Source organism: Hyla sarda, unplaced genomic scaffold, assembly GCF_029499605.1.
Source record: "Hyla sarda isolate aHylSar1 unplaced genomic scaffold, aHylSar1.hap1 scaffold_1253, whole genome shotgun sequence".
Classification (NCBI taxonomy): Eukaryota; Metazoa; Chordata; class Amphibia; order Anura; family Hylidae; genus Hyla; species Hyla sarda.
This window is the reverse complement of record NW_026607874.1, coordinates 47851-68126: the sequence shown is the minus strand read 5'-3', so window position 1 is coordinate 68126 and position 20276 is coordinate 47851. Positions and strand designations below refer to the sequence as shown.

The 20276-nt window shown below is 50.7% G+C and overlaps 3 protein-coding genes and 1 pseudogene across 3 annotated transcripts; 2 read left to right on the top strand and 2 right to left on the bottom strand.

Annotated features, from left to right (window-relative positions):
• The first annotated feature begins 1863 nt into the window (after window positions 1-1863).
• Window positions 1864-3373, top strand: LOC130303995 (histone H4). The gene has a single exon (XM_056551883.1). The coding sequence runs from the start codon at window positions 3062-3064 to the stop codon at window positions 3371-3373; it is 312 nt and encodes a 103-aa protein (XP_056407858.1). The 5' UTR covers window positions 1864-3061.
• Window positions 3374-5079: 1706 nt separating this feature from the next.
• Window positions 5080-5687, bottom strand: LOC130303992 (histone H2B 1.1). The gene has a single exon (XM_056551880.1). The coding sequence runs from the start codon at window positions 5458-5460 to the stop codon at window positions 5080-5082; it is 381 nt and encodes a 126-aa protein (XP_056407855.1). The 5' UTR covers window positions 5461-5687.
• Window positions 5688-5773: 86 nt separating this feature from the next.
• Window positions 5774-6178, top strand: LOC130303989 (histone H2A type 1-like; annotated as a pseudogene).
• A 1729-nt stretch (window positions 6179-7907) lies between these two features.
• On the bottom strand, window positions 7908-9377 carry LOC130303994 (histone H4). Its single transcript, XM_056551882.1, has one exon. The coding sequence runs from the start codon at window positions 8247-8249 to the stop codon at window positions 7938-7940; it is 312 nt and encodes a 103-aa protein (XP_056407857.1). The 5' UTR covers window positions 8250-9377; the 3' UTR covers window positions 7908-7937.
• Between the last annotated feature and the right edge of the window lie 10899 nt (window positions 9378-20276).

Genomic DNA, 20276 nt, shown 5'->3' with positions numbered 1-20276 from the left:
CCGTGGACCGGCTGGTACCGCCTCCAGCCTATTATTAGACAAGAACAAAGGCGAGGTCCGGCACCTGGATGGTTGCAGATAAAAGCTTGCATTATTTTATTGAAGATATCGCAGTACAAGGCAAAACGTCTGACACGTTTCGCACATGACCATGCTTAATCGTATGTCTACGATTAAGCACGGTCACGTGCGAAACGCGCCAGACGTTCTGCCTTGTACTGCAATATCTTCAATAAAATAACGCAAGCTTTTATCTGCAACAATCCTGGTGCCGGACCTCGTCTTTGTTCATATATATATATATATATATATATATATATATATATATATATATATATATATATATACAGTGGTCCCTCAACATACAATGGTAATTCGTTCCAAACGAGCCATCGTTTGTCGAATCCATGGTGTGTTGAGGGATTCATATAATGTAAAGTATAGGAAGCTGTGTCACCTGTCCCCGCTGCTCGCGATGGTGACCCCGGGCCTCCGCTGTCTTCTCCTGGTCTTTTCCGGTCCTCTGCTGTCTTCTCCGGTCCTCTCCTGGTCTTCTCCGCTGTCTTCTCCGGTCCTCTCCTGGTCTTCTCCGCTGTCTTCTCCGGTCCTCTCCTGGTCTTCTCCGGTCCTCTCCTGGTGTTCTCCGCTGTCTTCTCCAGTCCTCTCCTGGTCTTCTCCGCAGTCTTCTCCGGTCCTCTGCTGTCTTCCGCAAGGCCTTACTAGGCCTGCGTAGCGATTTCATTACGCCGCTGAGTACGCCATTCCTATTGGATGGCGTGCGCAGCAGCGTATTGACGTCATTGGAGAGGGCCGAGAAGACACCGGAAGACCAGCGCTGGACCCAGAGGGCGCCCTGGAGCATCGTGGAGGGGTAAGTAATACTTACCGCACCACACGAGGAACATTAAGCTGCAATCCGGCAGCAGCTTAAGCATTTTGCGCTGCCGGAGAGCACTTAATGCGATGGCCCCGACATAAAAAAAGCATCATATGTCAATTTGATCATATGTCGGGCCATAGTAGGTCGGGGGGTCACTGCATATATAGATAGGTAGATAAAGTCATCAATAGTGTTGAGCGGCATAGGCCATATTCGAATTCGCTAATATTCGCGAATATATGGACGAATATTTGTCACATATCTTTTTGAATATTCGAATATTCGTTATATTCTCGGTTTATTGTCGCATATGCGAATATACACGTAAGCGAAAATTTGCATATGTGAATATTCGCAAATACAATGTTAGCACACAAAAAAATTCGCACATGCGAAAATTGGCATATGCTACTTTTCGCATATTCAGCCTTCTTTACACCACACAAGCTGGAAGCAGAGAGGGGTGATCACTGTGATGTGTACTGTGAAGACAAAAAAAAATAAAATAAAATAATTAAAAAAAAAAAAGAATATTCGTAATTACGAATATATAGCGCTATATTCGCGAAAAATATTCGAATTGCGAATATTCGCGAGCAACACTAGTCATCAATATATAGAATCTAGGCTAAGGGAGTGTTCAGTCCTGTTTTCTGTTCATTGTGCAACAGCGACATCTACTGTCAGTTTACTGCAATCACATTACTAGATATCAGGTTCCCGCTAATTCTGTTTCTTTTGCGGTCACCTCATTATTCTATAAATGATTACATTCTAATAACATCTACTGATCAACAATCACAACGTTAACCCTTTAACCACGAGAGATACATGAGATCTGATCTCACTGCTGGTCTCATAACTCAGTCCCGCTTCGCTTCCCGTTCGGCCTGGATTTCTATTGATCTTTCCCACATTGAATCAGACTTTTTATTACATTTTTCCTTTTATCGTTATTTTATGTAAGTAGTTATTGTATATGATCTTACTCTGCTGTAAAATATCGTCCAATGAGAACTCTGACCGGAGTCTTAGCGATTGTTTTATAAACAATTTAACCCCTCAGCATTCAAGGGATGTTTAGACCTAATAAAGCGCTTAGTGTGAACAGCAAACGTCTCCTCTATTAGTTGTTTTTTCTAGAATAAAGCGGTTCTTATTCTGCGTTATACATTGGGATATCTGATCTTCTATACCAGTGTGGAGAGATCCCAGTGTCCGTCCTTCATGAAGACTTCGGCCGGAGAACTTCTGGAATGTAATCTTATCCATCTAGATTTGGAATTAACGCTTGATCGTGTGAATATATCGCTAATAACAGAGTAGCTCAGTAATAGTCCGGTCCCTGACTTTGCTATTACGGTGCAGAGCTGGATTGTTGTAATAATCTGCTGGGTGTGACCAGGGGTCTATGGGGGATGAAGCTTCAGACATAGAGCTGATGTGATGAGCGGCTTTTTCTTCCACAGAGATGACTGCGGTTTCGTTACATTGTAGAGACTTGCGGTACCTGCTGTGCCCCGAGCACAGATTATTAGGTCCCGTCCATCCCTATAGGACTCGTTTCCTTGTAGAATCTTGGCGGCCCCGATAATCACTGAGATACACAGATGTCCCTGTCAGTGATGTCCCCGTCAGTGGTCCCAGCCATTGGACACCGCAGTCTCCTTACAGCTGTGAATTAATGTCTTTGACTGATATAATGAAAATAAAACAAGGAACAGAAAATGTGGACACTAAAGAGTTAATGTACGGATCTATAGCTCTGATACTTAGTACCGATCGGATGATAACGGAGCTTTGGGGATTTTTTCTTTTCTCCTCCTCATCCATGTAATAACAGGAGCCCCCTCATTGGTGCTTATTCCCGGTGACTGTATACGGAGAGTGCCGGCATCCGCAGCCTGAGAAGGAGCCGCCTGTATATGAGATCACATAACACGGGACAATTGTCTTCTCTCCCAGAGCGGAGAATTACAGGGTGAGCGGGAAATTCAAAATCAACTAAGCTTTTGTGTTCAGCCAATCAAAAGAGAAGGGGAGGGGCCGGGAATGTAAATTATTAAAGGAAACGCCCATGATGACGTCATCTTGTTTGAGTTCTCCGTCTGGTCCGCCATGTGCTATATAAACCAGGACTCCGCTCCTCAGACATAATTCATTCTATTCTCAATCAGCAGGATGTCGGGACGCGGTAAAGGAGGGAAAGGTCTCGGTAAGGGCGGAGCCAAGCGGCACAGGAAGGTGCTCCGGGATAACATCCAGGGCATCACCAAGCCTGCCATCCGCCGTCTAGCTCGCAGGGGAGGTGTGAAGCGCATCTCCGGCCTCATCTATGAAGAGACCCGCGGTGTCCTGAAAGTCTTCCTGGAGAACGTCATCCGTGACGCCGTCACCTACACCGAGCACGCCAAGAGGAAGACCGTCACCGCTATGGACGTGGTGTACGCCCTCAAGCGCCAGGGCCGCACTCTCTACGGCTTCGGAGGTTAATTCTTCTCCTGAAATCATCTCCTCCCCCCAAAGGCTCTTCTCAGAGCCGCCCACATGTTCTATAGAAAGGCTACAATTCCTTGTGTCTTCCCTACTGAGTGGTTGTGTGGTCGGTGTTGTGCTCTGGTGGTTGCGGTGTTTTTTCCCAGAGAAGGAGCGGGAAATACCGGCAGACTATCTGCCCCGGGAGATTTCCACTAAATGTTCTGACTACTGCCCTCACCATCTACATCATTCTTCCCCTCCTCCAGATTTCATTACTTCCCTCCCCCACCAAATCACTATCTCCCTAAAGAGTCCGTGTTATAGAGGATGCAGATCTCCTGATAACGGGATATAAATGCGTCTTATCCGGATACCACTGGATAGACGAGTCTTCGCTCTATAGCACCTGTAAGTTAATTAATAGAGCAGTTCACACCGAACTAAATTGCTGCGGCTTTATTCTAGTGTAGATGCAGGTTCCTCTATATCACTCCTCAGCACGTTGCAGGCTGGCGCAGTGTGCGCTTCTCCCTGTGATACCGATCCTCCCTGATGTCCCGGACTGTGATAGCGGCACAAACCCCCATACACCGGACTATGATAGCGCTATGTTCTACTACCCAGCGGGAAGAGCGAGAATCGGAGTCCCGGTGATCACTGACTGTTCCTCTAACAATTCCTGTATAAAGTTTTGGCAATGATTCCGGAGAAATAATTGTAGAAATGAGCGGGAAACTCCCAATATGTATAACACTACATGTCCGCCAATTATTCCTCAGCTTAATAACTATACATATCATCCAGCATCATGAGCGGGGAGAGGTACCGGTCCCCGCCACTCACCCTTGGCAGGTGCATGTTAATCTGGTTTACACAGACTAATAGGGGCAGATTTGGAGCTGATGGTATCGTCTATTATGGATCTTTATCCCTGCGCCCGGATACATTGTTATATCTCCATCAGTCGGTGACATTTGGGGAGCTATAGCCCTGAGCGTTGTAATTGTCTCATTATTGTAGTGCACATGCCGCTAAAGGGTTAACAATGAGCCGTGCGCGCGGTCCCGTCCGATGCCTAATGCTCATTGGCTGATCACAGGATGTTCAGGATTTGAATTTCCCGCTTCCCCCAGACCCGATAACAATGGAGAGATCTCCCCGAGATGTAGAGCCTGATTCAGTGTCTGACTACTACCCTCATCATCCTTGTTTCTCTATTGTACCCCCTAGTCAGTGCACAAAGATTATGGCAGCAGGATGCGCGTCTCATTATAAACCCCGGCGATTCCGATCAATAGATTCCCCGGTCAGTAAATTAGGATTTATAGCGTTACCGCAACAATCCACTCCAGTAAGGCTGTGTGATCGATCAGGACCGCGGAGATTATAGAAGAAATAATCGGGGAATCTGGTGGAGGAGATACTGATCACAAGACAGATCGGGCAATGGGTTAACTACGGAGAACTGATCTACAGCGCCCCCCGCTCCACCACAGGAGAATATACATCCTGCAGTCAGTGAGAACCGCAGCCGCCGCTCTGATCTCACCCGATTCCGGAGCAGAATATATATAGTCTCAATAGACTGTACTGACAGAATAGCGACCACATATACAGAAGAGAATACGGGGAATACAGACAGGAGAAGCCCCAGCTCTATTATAGACAATGTGGGCGGCTCTTAGAAGAGCCTTTGGGGTGACAGCAGGAGGCGGAGCAGGTTACTTGGCGCTGGTGTACTTGGTGACGGCCTTGGTGCCCTCGGACACGGCGTGCTTGGCCAGCTCTCCAGGCAGCAGCAGGCGCACGGCGGTCTGGATCTCCCGGGAGGTGATGGTGGAGCGCTTGTTGTAGTGAGCCAGACGGGAGGCTTCCCCTGCGATGCGCTCGAAGATATCGTTGACAAAGGAGTTCATGATGCCCATGGCCTTGGAGGATATGCCGGTGTCAGGGTGGACCTGCTTGAGCACCTTGTACACGTAGATGGCATAGCTTTCCTTCCTGGTCTTCCTCCGCTTCTTGCCGTCCTTTTTCTGAGTCTTGGTCACGGCTTTCTTGGAGCCTTTCTTGGGCGCTGGTGCAGACTTGGCGGGATCAGGCATGATTATCAATCTCAAGAATTCCTAACTTAAACAAAGAGGATAATGATGTCGCTTACTCCCTCTGCAGCCGTATTTATAGGCAGCCCATGCAAAAGAGCAATGCCGTCAGCCTCTTGCTCTACTGGAAGAGCAAATCATGTGACCTCAGTGCTGTCATACGCCCCGCCCAGTGCCGCCTATTGGAGAGTCTTCAATTCCAGTTTCATTAGCCGGATTCAAATCTACCCAATCACAGGAGCCGGAGGGCGGAGCTGAGAACTATAAAGCCAGCAGAACGTGTGGGAATGATCACATTATTCTGAAATAAGTTGTCATGTCTGGACGCGGCAAACAAGGAGGGAAGGTTCGGGCTAAGGCCAAGACCCGCTCATCCCGGGCAGGACTCCAGTTCCCCGTCGGTCGTGTGCACAGGCTTCTCCGCAAAGGGAACTACGCCGAGAGGGTGGGCTCCGGTCTACCTGGCCGCTGTGCTGGAGTATTTAACCGCTGAGATCCTGGAATTGGCCGGTAATGCCGCCCGGGACAACAAGAAGACCCGCATCATCCCCCGTCACCTGCAGCTGGCCGTGCGCAATGACGAGGAGCTGAACAAGCTGCTGGGTGGGGTGACCATCGCCCAGGGAGGCGTCCTGCCCAACATCCAGGCCGTGCTGCTGCCCAAGAAGACCGAGAGCAGCAAAGCGGCCAAGAGCAAGTGATCACCGCTTATCCCAGACCATCCCGAACACCAAAGGCTCTTCTAAGAGCCACCACATTGTCTCCTACAGAGCTGGCACCGCTGATCTTGTCTGATAAGGATTAGATTTCTTATGACATGTTCTTTATACGGGGTTATAGTAGAACTGATGAGTTTCTTTCATTAACAGTATGAGAGGGATTGGACACCTTCACTTTTATAAAAAAATAAAATAAAATAACTACCAGAAAACTTCCTATAGCAGAATGTGACCCTCAGCACAAGGACAGTTTCCTCCTCACTCCATCCCCGCTACCCTCACTAAGGGGGACGGGTACAGTTTCTACATATGGATTTTGAGGTGCAGCCAGCCTTTCCCCGCGACAAAGACAGTAATGTAATCACGTGTACAGGGACGAGACAAAGCGAGAGTCAATCTCCAATGAGCGTAAACTATCGGGGTTATTGCTCCACCTACAAAGTTAACCCTTCATTGTCCCTCGTTATTTATGCTCTGTTTCCCCTTCAGTCCCCGGAGCGCTCTCTGCTTCACTAGTCCCAATCCCTATATACGCTTACACGGTGCACTATAGTAGAGCGCCCCCATATTTAGTCTCCATTCGGGGCTGCATTGGCTTTATATTACGTTTACAAGAAATAAGCCCAATAATTCTCCCGATGGATAAAACGCCATGTGCACAACCTATTAACTAAAGGGTTACATTAACCCCCAAATCTCTGGTAAATTGTTTCCTTATATCTATCCATAGATCGTCTATCGCAGCAGTATAAATCGTTAGTTTATACAGATCAGATACATTGTGTTACAATAGCGACACCTGGTGGTGAGAGCTTTGTATTCTAATCTTTACATGTTACCAAATAGTAACAAGTATTTCCCAGGTGCTGATACAAATTACAGAGGCGCAAATAGATACAACTGTGGATGGTGACTAAAACTTATAATAACACAGCACAATAATTTCAGCTGCTCTTATACACCCTGCTTATCCTATACCAGATATAAGTGTCCTAAGGGGATCTAGAACAAATAAATGCATCTGCATTGTCCTCGATATAACATAAAGTGATGTAATGTAGAAGGTTTGTATATTAGGGTGAGGAGTGACATATTTATCGCCAGGATCCTGAATTATATCTCTTTGTTGGAGCTGCGGGGCAGGAGCTGTCACCTCTGACCGGGCTTCGGGAGTCTTCGGGCCGCCAGGAGAGGAGAGATGCCGCAATATAGAACATGATCCGGCGAGAAAGAGGAGGGAAGCGGGTGTCGGCTAGTAATGTATTCTCCGCATTGTACAGTGTTAGTACAGAACTCCCGGGCAGCGATCATAATCTGGGCCATGTAATGTTATACTACGGTCCCTCCACATGTTTAGGGGAAGGAGTCTCCACATCTATTATATTCATCGCTCTGTATAGAATCACATCTCCCACCTGATCTGCTACTAGTTCCCCCATCACTGAACACATCGGCCGATCTATATTTACAGCAAAGGAAACTATGGAGCTACTAAACTAAACACTTTGAGCACCATATACCGGAGCCACAGCTCGGGCCATTGAGATAAGATCCTTGCAAATCCCAAAATCGGGTTTCCTCTTCAATATGCAGCTTCTATATCTTAACCACGATTATTGTACAGACAAGGACAATACACTACGACAGATTTCCGATAACACAAAGCAGTGTAAACACAGAATTGTAGCTTTTCTATAGAACATGTGGGCGGCTCTGAGAAGAGCCTTTGGGTTGATGAGATGGAGCCGAGTAGAAGCAGAATTAACCTCCGAAGCCGTAAAGAGTGCGGCCCTGGCGCTTGAGGGCGTACACGACGTCCATAGCGGTGACGGTCTTCCTCTTGGCGTGCTCGGTGTAGGTGACGGCGTCACGGATGACGTTCTCCAGGAAAACCTTCAGGACACCGCGAGTCTCTTCATAGATGAGGCCGGAGATACGCTTCACACCTCCCCTGCGAGCTAGACGGCGGATTGCAGGCTTAGTGATGCCCTGGATGTTATCACGGAGCACCTTCCTGTGCCGCTTGGCTCCGCCCTTACCGAGACCTTTTCCTCCTTTGCCGCGTCCCGACATCCTGCTGGTTGAGAATTGAATGAATAAAGTTTGAGGCGCGGAGTCCTAGCTTATATAGCACATGTGCGGACCAGAAGGAGAACTTTAACAAGATGACGTCCACATGGGCGTTTCCTTTTACTGAATTTACATTACCGGCCCCTCCCCTTCTCTTTTGATTGGCTGAACACAGAATCGTTGGTGATTTTGAATTTCCCGCTCACCCTGTAATTCTTCGCTCTGGGAGAGAAGACAATTGTCCCGTGTTATGTGATCTCACGTTCAGGCGGCTCATTCTCAGGCTGCGGATGCCGGCACTCTCCGTATACAGTGACCGGGAATAATCACCAGGGCCCGTCCTGACATCTCCTGTTCTTATATAGAGGAAGAGGAGAGAAATCACCAAAGCTCCGGTATCAGCCAATCGATACTATGTATCAGGACTATAGCTCCGTACAGTGTTAACTCTTTAGTGTCCACATGTTCTGTTTCTTGTTTTATATCTGTACGGAGACTGCGGTGTGTAATGGCTGGGACTGTATATATTATATATAATTACACTGCAGTCACCATTCTATGTCCATTCTGATCTCTCACATATTGTCTCCGTTCATTCTCATCGTACATCGTCATTGACTTATATTTACCCATGAAATTAGATACTAACGAACTCTTAATTAATTACATCCACATGTTCTCTTTGTAGCGTCAATCATCCTATTTAGTTCTATTAAGTTCATTGATGTTACTTTGATTAATTGGTCTTTTCACTCTCATTCCTAAATGTCATCTCCTGCCGGGGCTCGTTCCTACGATCGGTCTCCTATACGGTATAATATATTGGGTTACATAGAAAACTATTTACTGCCATGTTGTGGTAGCTGAACACAGTACAAGAAAAAAACTTTTGAATAGTCTTTACATTCTTCAGCCTTACCACTAGGTGGGGACAAAGTACAGTGCAGCCTCTTCTAGGGATTCAGGCGAGAAAGGAAAAGTGTTGAACAGTGTCTTCTGCCATCTAGTTGCCGCAGAGCAGATTTCAGCGAAGTTCAATATAAAGTTACTAATTTTGGCCAAGTTTCTTTTCTCATTCTGCTATAATTTTAGCCCTTAATTAATTTGATTGTAATAGTGTTTAATAGAAATATGTATTTTTTGTTACAATTTTTTTTCCAATCTCCTTTTTACATTAACCCCTCAATGATGTTGTATTTTTTTTTATATATTTGTTTTCTCTTTTAACTTTTCACAAAAAAAAAAAAATCTATATCTCTGTCAATGTTTCATCTACAGACCCATATGAAGGCTTGTTATTTGTGAGACCAACTACACTTTGTAATGGCATCCTTCATTTTACTACTAAGTCTACAGCAAAGCCAAAAAAAGAGAAAATTATAGGGTGAAATAAACAAAAAAAAGTAAAAAAAAAAAGTTTAAAAATGATTATTTATTATTATTATTTTTTTTTTTTTGGGGGGGGTCCAAGTTTAAGGGGGAGGGGAAGTGATGGCTGCACATTCACATGTCATACATTGTAATTTTCATACTTGTGCTGAGAAGCAATAGAACAATCAAGTGTTACTATACATTTCACTCAAACTGTACAAGCCAACTCGTCACTTCACGGTCACCTGATTCAAGTGAGTCCCTAACTTAACAACTTCTCCTTTTAATGACATGGGTGGGTGCTGCGGAGCATCTTGGTGTCACCCCATTAGGTTGGTGTCACCCGGTGCGCAACCGGGTCACAACGCCAGTGTGAGGTGATGAGGAGACTGAGGATAGGGTACGGGTTGGCTGGGTTGTGATGTATGAGGTGAAGAGAAGACTAAGGATAGGGTACGGGGGGGGGGGGGGGTTGGTGGCGGTGTATGAGGTGATAAGGAGACTGAGGATAGGGTACGGGGGGGGGCTGGGTGGTGGTGTATGAGGTGATGAGGAGACTGAGAATGCAGTATGGGGGGCCGGGTGGTGGTATATGAGGGGATGAGGAGACTGAGGATGGGGTACTGGGGGGGCTGTGTGGTGGTGTATGAGGTAATGAGAAGACTAAAGATAGGGTACAGGGGGGCTTGGTGGTGGTAAATGAGGTGATGAGGAGACTGAGAATGGGGTACGGGGGGGGGGGGCTTGGAGGTGGTGTATGATGAGAATGAGGATGGGATGCAGGGGGACTGGGTTTTGGTGTATGAGGTGATGAGGAGACTGAGGATGGGGTACTGGGGGGCTGGGTGGCGGTGTATGAGGTCATGAGGAGACTGAGGATGGGGTGCAGGGGGGTTTGGTGGTGGTGTATGAGGTGATGAGGAGACTGAGGATGGGGTATGGGGGGGCTGGGTGGTGGTGTATGAGGTGATGATGAGACTGAGAATGGGGTACTGGGTGGGCTGGGTGGTAATGTATGAGGAGACTGAGGATGGGATACGGGGGGGGCATGGGAGGTGGTGTATGATGAGAATGAGGACGGGGTGCAGGGGGCCTGGGTTGTGGTGTATGAGGTGATGAGGAGGCTGATGGGGTACGGGGGGGCTTGAAGGTGCTGTATGATGAGAAGGAGGATGGGGTGCAGGGGGGCTGGGTTTGGTGTATGAGGAGACTGAGGATGGGGTACTGGGGGGGCTGGGTGGTGGTGTATGAGGTCATGAGGAGACTGAGGATGGGGTGCAGGGGGGTTGGGTGGTGGTGTATGAGGTGATGATGAGAATGAGAATGGGGTACTGGGTGGCAATGTATGAGGTGATGAGGAGACTGATGGGGTACGGGGGGGCTTGAAGGTGGTGTATGATGAGAAGGAGGATGGGGTGCACGGGGGCTGGGTTTGGTGTATGAGGAGACTGAGGATGGGGTACTGGGGGGGCTGGGTGGTGGTGTATGAGGTCATGAGGAGACTGAGGATGGGGTGCAGGGGGGTTGGGTGGTGGTGTATGAGGTGATGATGAGAATGAGAATGGGGTACTGGGTGGCAATGTATGAGGTGATGAGGAGACTGAGGATAGGGTACTGGGGGGCTGAGTGGCGGTGTATCAGGAGACTGAGGATGGGGTACAGGGGGGGCTGGGAGGTGGTGCATGATGTGATGTTGAGACTGAGGATGGGGTATGGGGGGCTGGGAGGTGGTGTATGAGGTGATGAGGAGACTGAGGATGGGGTACAGGGGGGGCTGGGAGGTGGTGTATGATGAGAATGAGGACGGGGTACTGGGTGGGCTGGGTGGTAATGTATGAGGTGATGAGGAGACTGAGTATAGGGTATGAGGGGGGGCTGGGTGGTGGTGTATGACGTGATGAGGAGACTGAGGATATGGTACTGGGGGGCTGAGTGGCGGTATATCAGGAGACTGAGGATGGGGTGCAGGGGGGTTGGGTGGTGGTGTATGAGGTGATGATGAGAATGAGAATGGGGTACTGGGTGGGCTGGGTGGTAATGTATGAGGTGATGAGGAGACTGAGTATAGGGTATGAGGGGGGGGCTTGGTGGTGGTGTATGACGTGATGAGGAGACTGAGGATATGGTACTGGGGGACTGAGTGGCGGTATATCAGGAGACTGAGGATGCGGTACGGGGGGGGGGCATGGGAGGTGGTGTATGATGAGAATGAGGACGGGGTGCAGGGGGCCTGGGTTGTGGTGTATGAGGTGATGAGGAGGCTGAGAATGGGGTACTGGGGGGGTTGGGTGGTGGTGTATGAGGTGATGAGGAGACTAAGGATGGGGTATGGTGGGGCTGGGTGGTGGTGTATGAGGTGATGATGAGAATGAGAATGGGGTACTGGGTGGGCTGGGTGGTAATGTATGAGGTGATGAGGAGTCTGAGGATAGGGTACTGGGGGGCTGAGTGGCGGTGTATCAGGAGACTGAGGATGGGGTACAGGGGGGGCTTGGAGGTGGTGTATGAGGTGATGAGGAGACTGAGGATGGGGTATGGGGGGGCTGGGAGGTGGTGTATGAGGTGATGAGGAGACTGAGGTTGGGGTACTGGGGGGCTGGGTGGCGGTGTATGAGGAGACTGAGGATGGGATACGGGGGGGGGGGGGGCATGGGAGGTGGTGTATGATGAGAATGAGGACCGGGTGCAGGGGGCCTGGGTTGTGGTGTATGAGGTGATGAGGAGGCTGAGGATGGGGTACTTGGGGGGGGGGCTGGGTGGTGGTGTATGAGGAGACTGAGGATGGGGTGCAGGGGGGGCTGGGTGGTGGTGTATGAGGTTATGAGGAGACTGAGGATAGGGTACGGGGGGCGGCAGGGTTGTGATGTATGAGGTGATGAGGAGACTAAGGATAGGGTACGGGGGGCTTGGTGGCGGTGTATGAGGTGATGAGGAGACTGATGATGGGGTACGGGGGGGGCTTGGAGGTGGTGTATGATGAGAAGGAGGATGGGGTGCAGGGGGGGCTGGGTTTGGTGTATGAGGTGATGAGGAGACTGAGGATGGGGTACTGGGGGGGGCTGGGTGGTGGTGTATGAGGTCATGAGGAGACTGAGGATGGGGTGCAGGGGGGTTGGGTGGTGGTGTATGAGGTGATGATGAGAATGAGAATGGGGTACTGGGTGGGCTGGGTTTTAATGTATGAGGTGATGAGGAGACTGAGTATAGGGTATGAAGGGGGGGGCTGGGTGGTGGTGTATGACGTGATGAGGAGACTGAGGATATGGTACTGGGGGGCTGAGTGGCGGTATATCAGGAGACTGAGGATGGGGTACGGGGGGGCATGGGAGGTGGTGTATGATGAGAATGAGGAAGGGGTACTGGGTGGGCTGGGTGGTAATGTATGAGGTGATGAGGAGACTGAGTATAGGGTATGAGGGGGGGCTGGGTGGTGGTGTATGATGTGATGAGGAGACTGAGGATATGGTACTGGGGGCTGAGTGGCGGTATATCAGGAGACTGAGGATGGGGTGCAGGGGTGCAGGGGGTACAGGGGGGTTGGGTGGTGGTGTATGAGGTGATGATGAAAATGAGAATGGGGTACTGGGTGGGCTGGGTGGTACTGTATTAGGTGATGAGGAGACTGAGTATAGGGTATGAGGGGGGGGCTGGGTGGTGGTGTATGACATGATGAGGAGACTGAGGATATGGTACTGGGGGGCTGAGTGGCGGTATATCAGGAGACTGAGGATGGGGTACGGGGGGGGGGGGCATGGGAGGTGGTGTATGATGAGAATGAGGACGGGGTGCAGGGGGCCTGGGTTGTGGTGTATGAGGTGATGAGGAGGCTGAAAATGGGGTACTGGGGGGTTGGGTGGTGGTGTATGAGGTGATGATGAGAATGAGAATGGGGTACTGGGTGGGCTGGGTGGTAATGTATGAGGTGATGAGGAGACTGAGAATAGGGTATGAGGGGGGGGGGCTGGGTGGTGGTGTATGAGGTGATGAGGAGACTGAGGATAGGGTACTGGGGGGCTGAGTGGCGGTGTATCAGGAGACTGAGGATGGGGTACAGGGGGGGCTTGGGGGTGGTGTATGAGGTGATGAGGAGACTGAGGATGGGGTATGACTCTGTCCATTTTGCCCCATATGAAGCAAAACACTGTCCGGTTGATGGCCTTGCAAATGGTGGTATGGGGAGGCCAGGCCTGTGCGGTATACTGGAGCACAGGCAAAACTTCACTCTGCAGGACAAGTGCCTTGCCTTCAATCGTGAGCTTTCTGGAGCTCTACAGTCCGATTTTAGAGTTCATCTTTCCTAGTCGGTCCTCTGCCGAAGTCCTCGCAGGTCTGGACGAGTGCAGTCACCGAACGCTGGTCAGCGCAGAAGACGGTCATGTCGTCCATGTAGAGCGAGCATTTCACCTCGTAGCGATCTGGTCCTGGTGCGGTGATCCCTCTGATCTATCCATTCTGCCGGATAGTCTCAGCGAAGAGCTCTATAACACAAACAAAAAGAAGAGGTGAAAGAGGGCAGCCTTGTCTAACCCCTGAAAGGATGGGAAAGGGGTTAGTCTTCCAGCTATTCACCAACACCGTGCTGTAAATATCAAAATACATGACGTTAACAAAAGAGCAACACATCTTCCCCAGACCTAGCCTGCGCAAAGCCCTGCCAATGAATGCGTGGGAGACACGGTCGAACGCCTTCTCCTGATCTAAGCTGACCAGGGCGGCGCGGCCACCGCTGTCCTGGATGTAATGGACCGTGTCTCTCACAAGGGCAAGGCTGTCAGCAATCCTGCGACCAGGAATGCCGCAGGTCTGGTTCGGATAGACGATCTGCCCGATGACAGATTTCAACCTGTTGGCCAGCACCTTGGCAAGGATCTTGTAGTCCACGTTCAGGAGAAAGATGGGACGCCAGTTTTTCAGGTCACATCTCTCCCCCTTCCGCTTATACAAGATCGTGATCATCCCCTCCCTCAACGACGGAGGCATTCTGCCCCCCACCACCATCTCCACGTACACCTCCAACAGGTCCGGACAGATCAGGTCACCCAGCACTACATAGAGCTCGGCCGGGAGACCGTCACTGCCCGGGGTCCTTCCAGGCTTAAAGGATTTAGCGGCAGAGAGCAGCTCCCCCACTGTCAAGGGATCGTCCATAGCTGCCGCACCTGCGGGATCAACCACGTTAGTGATACCTGACAGGAACCCCTCGGCGGCTTCGGGGTCGGATGACTTGGGGGCGTAGAGGTTGCTGTAGAAGTCGGAGACAACCCCCACTACCTCCTCCTTGCCCCTTCTCATGTGTCCGGTCTCACCTCGTAGCTCAGTCAGGGGCGTGTGGCCAGCATGGAGCTTCCTGAAAAAGAAAGAGTTACACTTCTCACCCTTCTCCAGGTTCTCCACCTTGGAACGAAAGACGATTCGCTTGGATTCCTCCTCAAAGTGCCTTTTCAAGCTCTTTTTGGTCTCCTCCAGCTCCTCCCTGATGTCCCAGCCACACTGGAGCAGGTCCTGCAGGGACCGCAGCTCGCGCTGCAGCTTCCTGAAGTCCCACTTCTTCGCACACGCCTGTTGTCTGCCTTTTGCCTGAAAGAAACAGCGGAACTCGACTTTAACATATTCCCACCAATCACTGATGCAGTTAAACAGACATTTGTCATTACGCCATACAAGGTACGCATCCCTAAGTTCCTCCATGACCTCCCTCTGCTCCAACAGGGCACAATTCAACTTCCAGGAGCCTGGGCCAGGTGGGAATCCATGGCCCAGAGTCCCCCAGAATCGAATGGCCCTGTGGTCAGAGAAGAAGCAGGGGACCATAAAGTACAACACCTTTCTGACTGCTCTCGAAGTGAAGATGAAGTCTATCCGAGAACGGAGCGAGCCATCGGGGCGGCTCCACGTATAGTTTACGGAGCCGTTCCTGATGGACCCACCAACGTCCTGCAAGGATGCCTCTGTCATCATCTCAATCAACAGCTTAGACGTCACGTCCAGGTTGGCGGATGTGCCAGAACTGCGCCCGTCTACCTCAATGGGGCAGTTGAAGTCACCACCCAACACTACTGCCCTAGTGGTGGCGAGCTCAGCCCGCAGGGCCTGGAGAACCTCCAGTCAGACATCCCTCTCAGGGGAGGCAAACACGTTGATGAGCCGCACGAGCTCACCCGCCCAGGAACCGTCTGCGACGAGAAGTCTGACACAGACGAGCTCCCGGACGGAATCAAGTGCAAAGTTGCCTCCCCTGATCAGGATGGCCACCCCCGCAGACCTACTGTCACCCCCACCAGACCAGTAGAAAGGGCGGTGAGGCCACTGCCTGGCCAGATGTTTGTAAGACCTAGAAGCAGACAAAGCACATTCCTGCAGGATTTAAACATCACACCTCTGAGAATCTAAGAACTTAAGGACAGTCTGAAATCTAAACCTAGCTCTAATACTCCTCACATTAATGCAGAAGATGTTGAGATCAGCCATGGGAATAAAAAGAGAGGTTAGTTCAGATACTAGTTACCACTCTGGTCGGGCGGGTCCTCTTCTCTGGCGCCTGTCAGCTCCTGTGGCTTCTCATAGCGCCCTTCCAAGAACTCGTCGTTGGCCGGAGTGTCTAGGATTTTCTTGACTTCTGGGTCCTGCAGCAGCTCCTCCATAGACTGAGCTTGGACTTGCTCCTCTTGGACCTGTTCCACTTGGGCCTGCTCCATCTCCTCCTCTCCATCTGAAGCTTGAAGGCTCTCGCAGACCTGCTCCATCTCCTCCTCTTCATCTGAAACTTGAGGGGTCTCGAAGGTCTAGATAATCTTTCTCTTGTGGGACTCATCTGATGTATTTTTTTTTCAACTATCATTTTTATTGAGCGAAAAAGACAAAAGGGAATGAAGTCCACTCGCAGGTGGGGTGTTTGTAGTATGCTCAGTTTTTGCAATTCAAAACAAAACAGAACAACAAATGAGAAATAGTATACGCAATTTCTGTTAACCTGACACATGGGGAGGGGGACGACATGAAATCACAGCATCTCGGGGGGGGGGGAGAAAGGGGGACAAATATGATGAGCGAGAAGGTTAAGTGTAGGGGGGGGGGGAGAGGGAGAAGCTGGAGTAATGCCACTATAAGCGGCAATCAATTTCAGGTGGGGATAGGTGAGCAGAAGGGTTGGGTAAATGGGGGATGGGGTAGTAGGCAGTAGCTGAGTGAGGGGGAAGGGAAAAAGGGGGGGGGCTGTAAGTGAATGAAGAGAAGAAGGTAAGCGAGAGAGAAGGAATAGGAGGTCAGGGTGGAAAGAGGGTAAAAGAGGAAGATGAGGGTGGGGTGAGTAGGGCGGGGGGATAAGGGCAGAGAGCCTAAGGGGGGGGGGTAAAGGGGGGGGGATGAGGGGAGAGGGTGGGCCTCAGCAGCCATGGAGTCTCATGAGGAATAGGGGGAGTCTAGCCAAGGCTGCCAGGTCTTGAGGAATGAGTCATAGGATCTATTTACATGACTGGACATTACCTCAAACCTGCAGATCTGGGAAATTTTGGTGTACCAATCCTGCATTGAGGGGAGCGAGGTTTGCAACCAGTGTAAGGGAATCAGTGACTTAGCAGCCGCCAGAAGTTGGGAGATCAGAGTGTTGGATGCGGGGGTATAGGAGATGGAGGGGCACCCCAGCAGGACCGATTCCGGTGTGAGTTGAATAGTGGTACCAGTAATGTCGGCCAGCTTGGCCTCCACCTCCTTCCAGAACAAGGCTATGCTGGGGCAATGCCACCAGACATGTGAGTGTGTGCCTACCTGGGCTTTGCATCTCCAGCATAGACCGGAGGGGGCGAGACCGTGGGCATGTAGGAACTCATGCACCTTGTACCAGTGGGAGAGGATCTTAAAGTGATTTTCTTGCAGACGGACACATCTGGAAGGGCCGATCGTGAAGGAGAGAATACGATCCACCTCCATGTCACTCAGGGGTAGCTGAAGCTCGTCTCCCACGAGGCCAGGTAACCCAGCCTTCCCCGAGGCCTCGCCCGCCTCCAGGCTAATTTCGAGTCAGTAAGCCTCCATGGCCTATCCCCTGTGGAAAGCAAGAAGCTTTCAAATTCAGTAAGTGCTCTGAGGGGCAAATGTTTTTTGGCGAAAGCAGTACAGCATAAGACGATATGGTTTAGGTGCAGGAAGGTCAGATTTACCTCAGGGAATAGTTGGCATATATCCCCTGCGGCCGGAATCCCACCGTCAGAGAACAACTGCGAGACTGGAACCCCTGATAACCTCCTCCACAAAGGAGTAAAGGTGGGTGAATCCATCCCCACGACCACAGGAATAAAATGCGAAGGAAGAAGAGGAGAAATTCCAGGGGAGAGGAAAGGCGAGAGAAAGGACCAGGAGGAGATAATGCCCTCAATTAATAAATGATTGCTTTTTGCATTATATTTGGCGTGGGACGCAGGGGGCAACCAGACATCCGCTAGTGGGGTCAGCATCAGCAGGCGCCTGGGGGAGAGTCAAACCACACGGCGCATGAGATGGGTGGGTGTACCATACCCATCGCTGGAGCTGAATCCCCCTATAAAGGTCACGGACATCCGGCAGCCCGATGCCCCCCTCCGACCTCAGGCGGGTGAGCAGTGTATGTGACATGCGGGCCCTTTTTCGCTTCCATACGAATCCGGAAAAAAGCCTTCTAATTGCAATGAAAAAGCGATCAGGAATTGCTATGGGAACCATGGTGAGTTTGTATGTGATTTTGGGGAGGACATAACATTGGATGACATTGCGTCTACCTAACCAAGAGATCAGGGGCAAATCATATTCCTCCAGAATATTTTTGATGTCTGTCAATAATGGAGCAAAGTTAGCATCGTATAAAGAGGCAGTTTGTGCGGTGATATGTACTCCCAGGTATTTAATATGCGTATCTGACATTTAAAATCAGATTGAGAGCGGAGCAGCCGGGATGTTCTAGGGGGCAAGGTAATGTTCAATAGTTCCGACTTCGATACATTCACCTTGAAGTTGGAAACTGCACCGAAGTCGTCAAATAGTTGAACCAGGGGGGGTAGGTCCTCCAGAGTGCTCGCCAATAGGAACAAAAGGTCGTCAGCAAATGCCAGCACTTTCATTTTGGCGCTCGGTGTGTGGAATCCACTGAGACCTGACCACTGGCGCACCCTCTGCAGCAATGTCTCCATCACAAGGATGAACAGAGTCGGGAACAGGGGGCAGCCCTGCCTGGTGCCGTTTTTTATGTGTAAGGGGGGTGAGATGGAGTCATTTACCAGTAGGGAAGCGGAGGGGGGAGAGTATAGGGACATAATTGCAGAAATAAACCAGTCTGGAAACTAAAACTTCCTTAGGGTCGCCTCCATGAATTGCCAATCAACTCTGTCAAAGGCCTTCTCGGCGTCTACTCCAAGAAGAGCCAGAGGCCGTCCAGAGAGCTGTGCCTGAGAGATAGCCTGCAAGAGCTTTTCAGTGTTGGTACGGCTTTCTCTACCTGGTACGAAGCCGGCCTGCTCCTCTCCTATTAGGTGGGGGAGTAATTTTTTGATGCGGAGGGAAAGGAATTTTGCCCACAGCTTAACCTCTTCAGGACCCATGACGTATGCATACGTCATCACACCCTGGGTCTTAACCCCTTAAGGACATAGGGCGTATCCATACGCCCCCGTTTCCAAGTCCTTAAGGACCGAGGGCGTATGGATACGCCCTGAGCATTTCCGGCCCCCACCGCTAGCCGGAGGGGAGCCGGGGCCGGATGCCTGCTGAAATCGTTCAGCAAGCATCCCGGCATATCGCCCAGGGGGGTCAATTCAGTCCAGCGATCTGCGGCGGATTCCGGGTCAATCAGGTCTCCAGTGACCCGATGACCCGGAATTACTGGCTGATCGGGGCCGTCAGAGACGGCCCCGAACAGCCAGAGCCTGCAGGAGTGAGGTGGCACTGGTGCCACCTCACGATCGCCCTGATTCGTCGGCCGGATTACCGGCCGACCAATCAGGGTGCCTGCTGCGGGTGTCACTCCCACAACCCGTTCCGCCCCTCTTCCGGAGGACGTGAGCGGGTGCGGGAAGACGACCCCGGGTGCTGGGGACCCCGATCCCCGGCGCCCCTGTTGGGATCGGGGCCCCAGGAGCGACGGCGGTGGTGAGGGACTGACCTGCAGTGTGGATCGTTGGAGGTGAGTGACAGCCTCCTGCTGTTGCTTAGCAACAGCTCCCAGCATGCACCAAGGGCATGCTGGGAGCTGTAGTTATGCAACAGCAGGAGGCAGACCACCACAACTCCCAGCATGCCCTTATGGGCATGCTGGGACTTGTAGTTTTGCAACAGCTGGAGGCACATTCTTTCTATGGAAAAGTGTACCTTCAGCTGTTGTGTAACTACAACTCCCAGCTTGCACAATCAGCTAAAGTGCATGCTGGGAGTTGTAGTGGTGCATCTGGTGGTTGCATAACTACAACTCCCAGCATGTCCGTTGGCTGTCGGTGACTGCTGAGAGTTGTAGTTTTGCAACAGCTGAAGGCACACTGAGTTAAGTAGTAAACCAGTGTGTCTCCAGCTGTTGCATAACTACAATCCCCAGCATCCCCAGCCAATGTAGTATGCCCCCGGCTGTTTGTTACCAAACTCGGTGTTTCACAACCTGTGTGTCTCCAGCTGTTGCAAAACTACAACTCCCAGCATGCACTG

Excerpts from the sequence above, each read along its gene's own strand:
- LOC130303995 (XM_056551883.1), top strand. The coding sequence starts at position 3,062 with ATGTCGGGACGCGGTAAAGGAGGGAAAGGTCTCGGTAAGGGCGGAGCC.
- LOC130303992 (XM_056551880.1), bottom strand. The coding sequence starts at position 5,460 with ATGCCTGATCCCGCCAAGTCTGCACCAGCGCCCAAGAAAGGCTCCAAG.
- LOC130303994 (XM_056551882.1), bottom strand. The coding sequence starts at position 8,249 with ATGTCGGGACGCGGCAAAGGAGGAAAAGGTCTCGGTAAGGGCGGAGCC.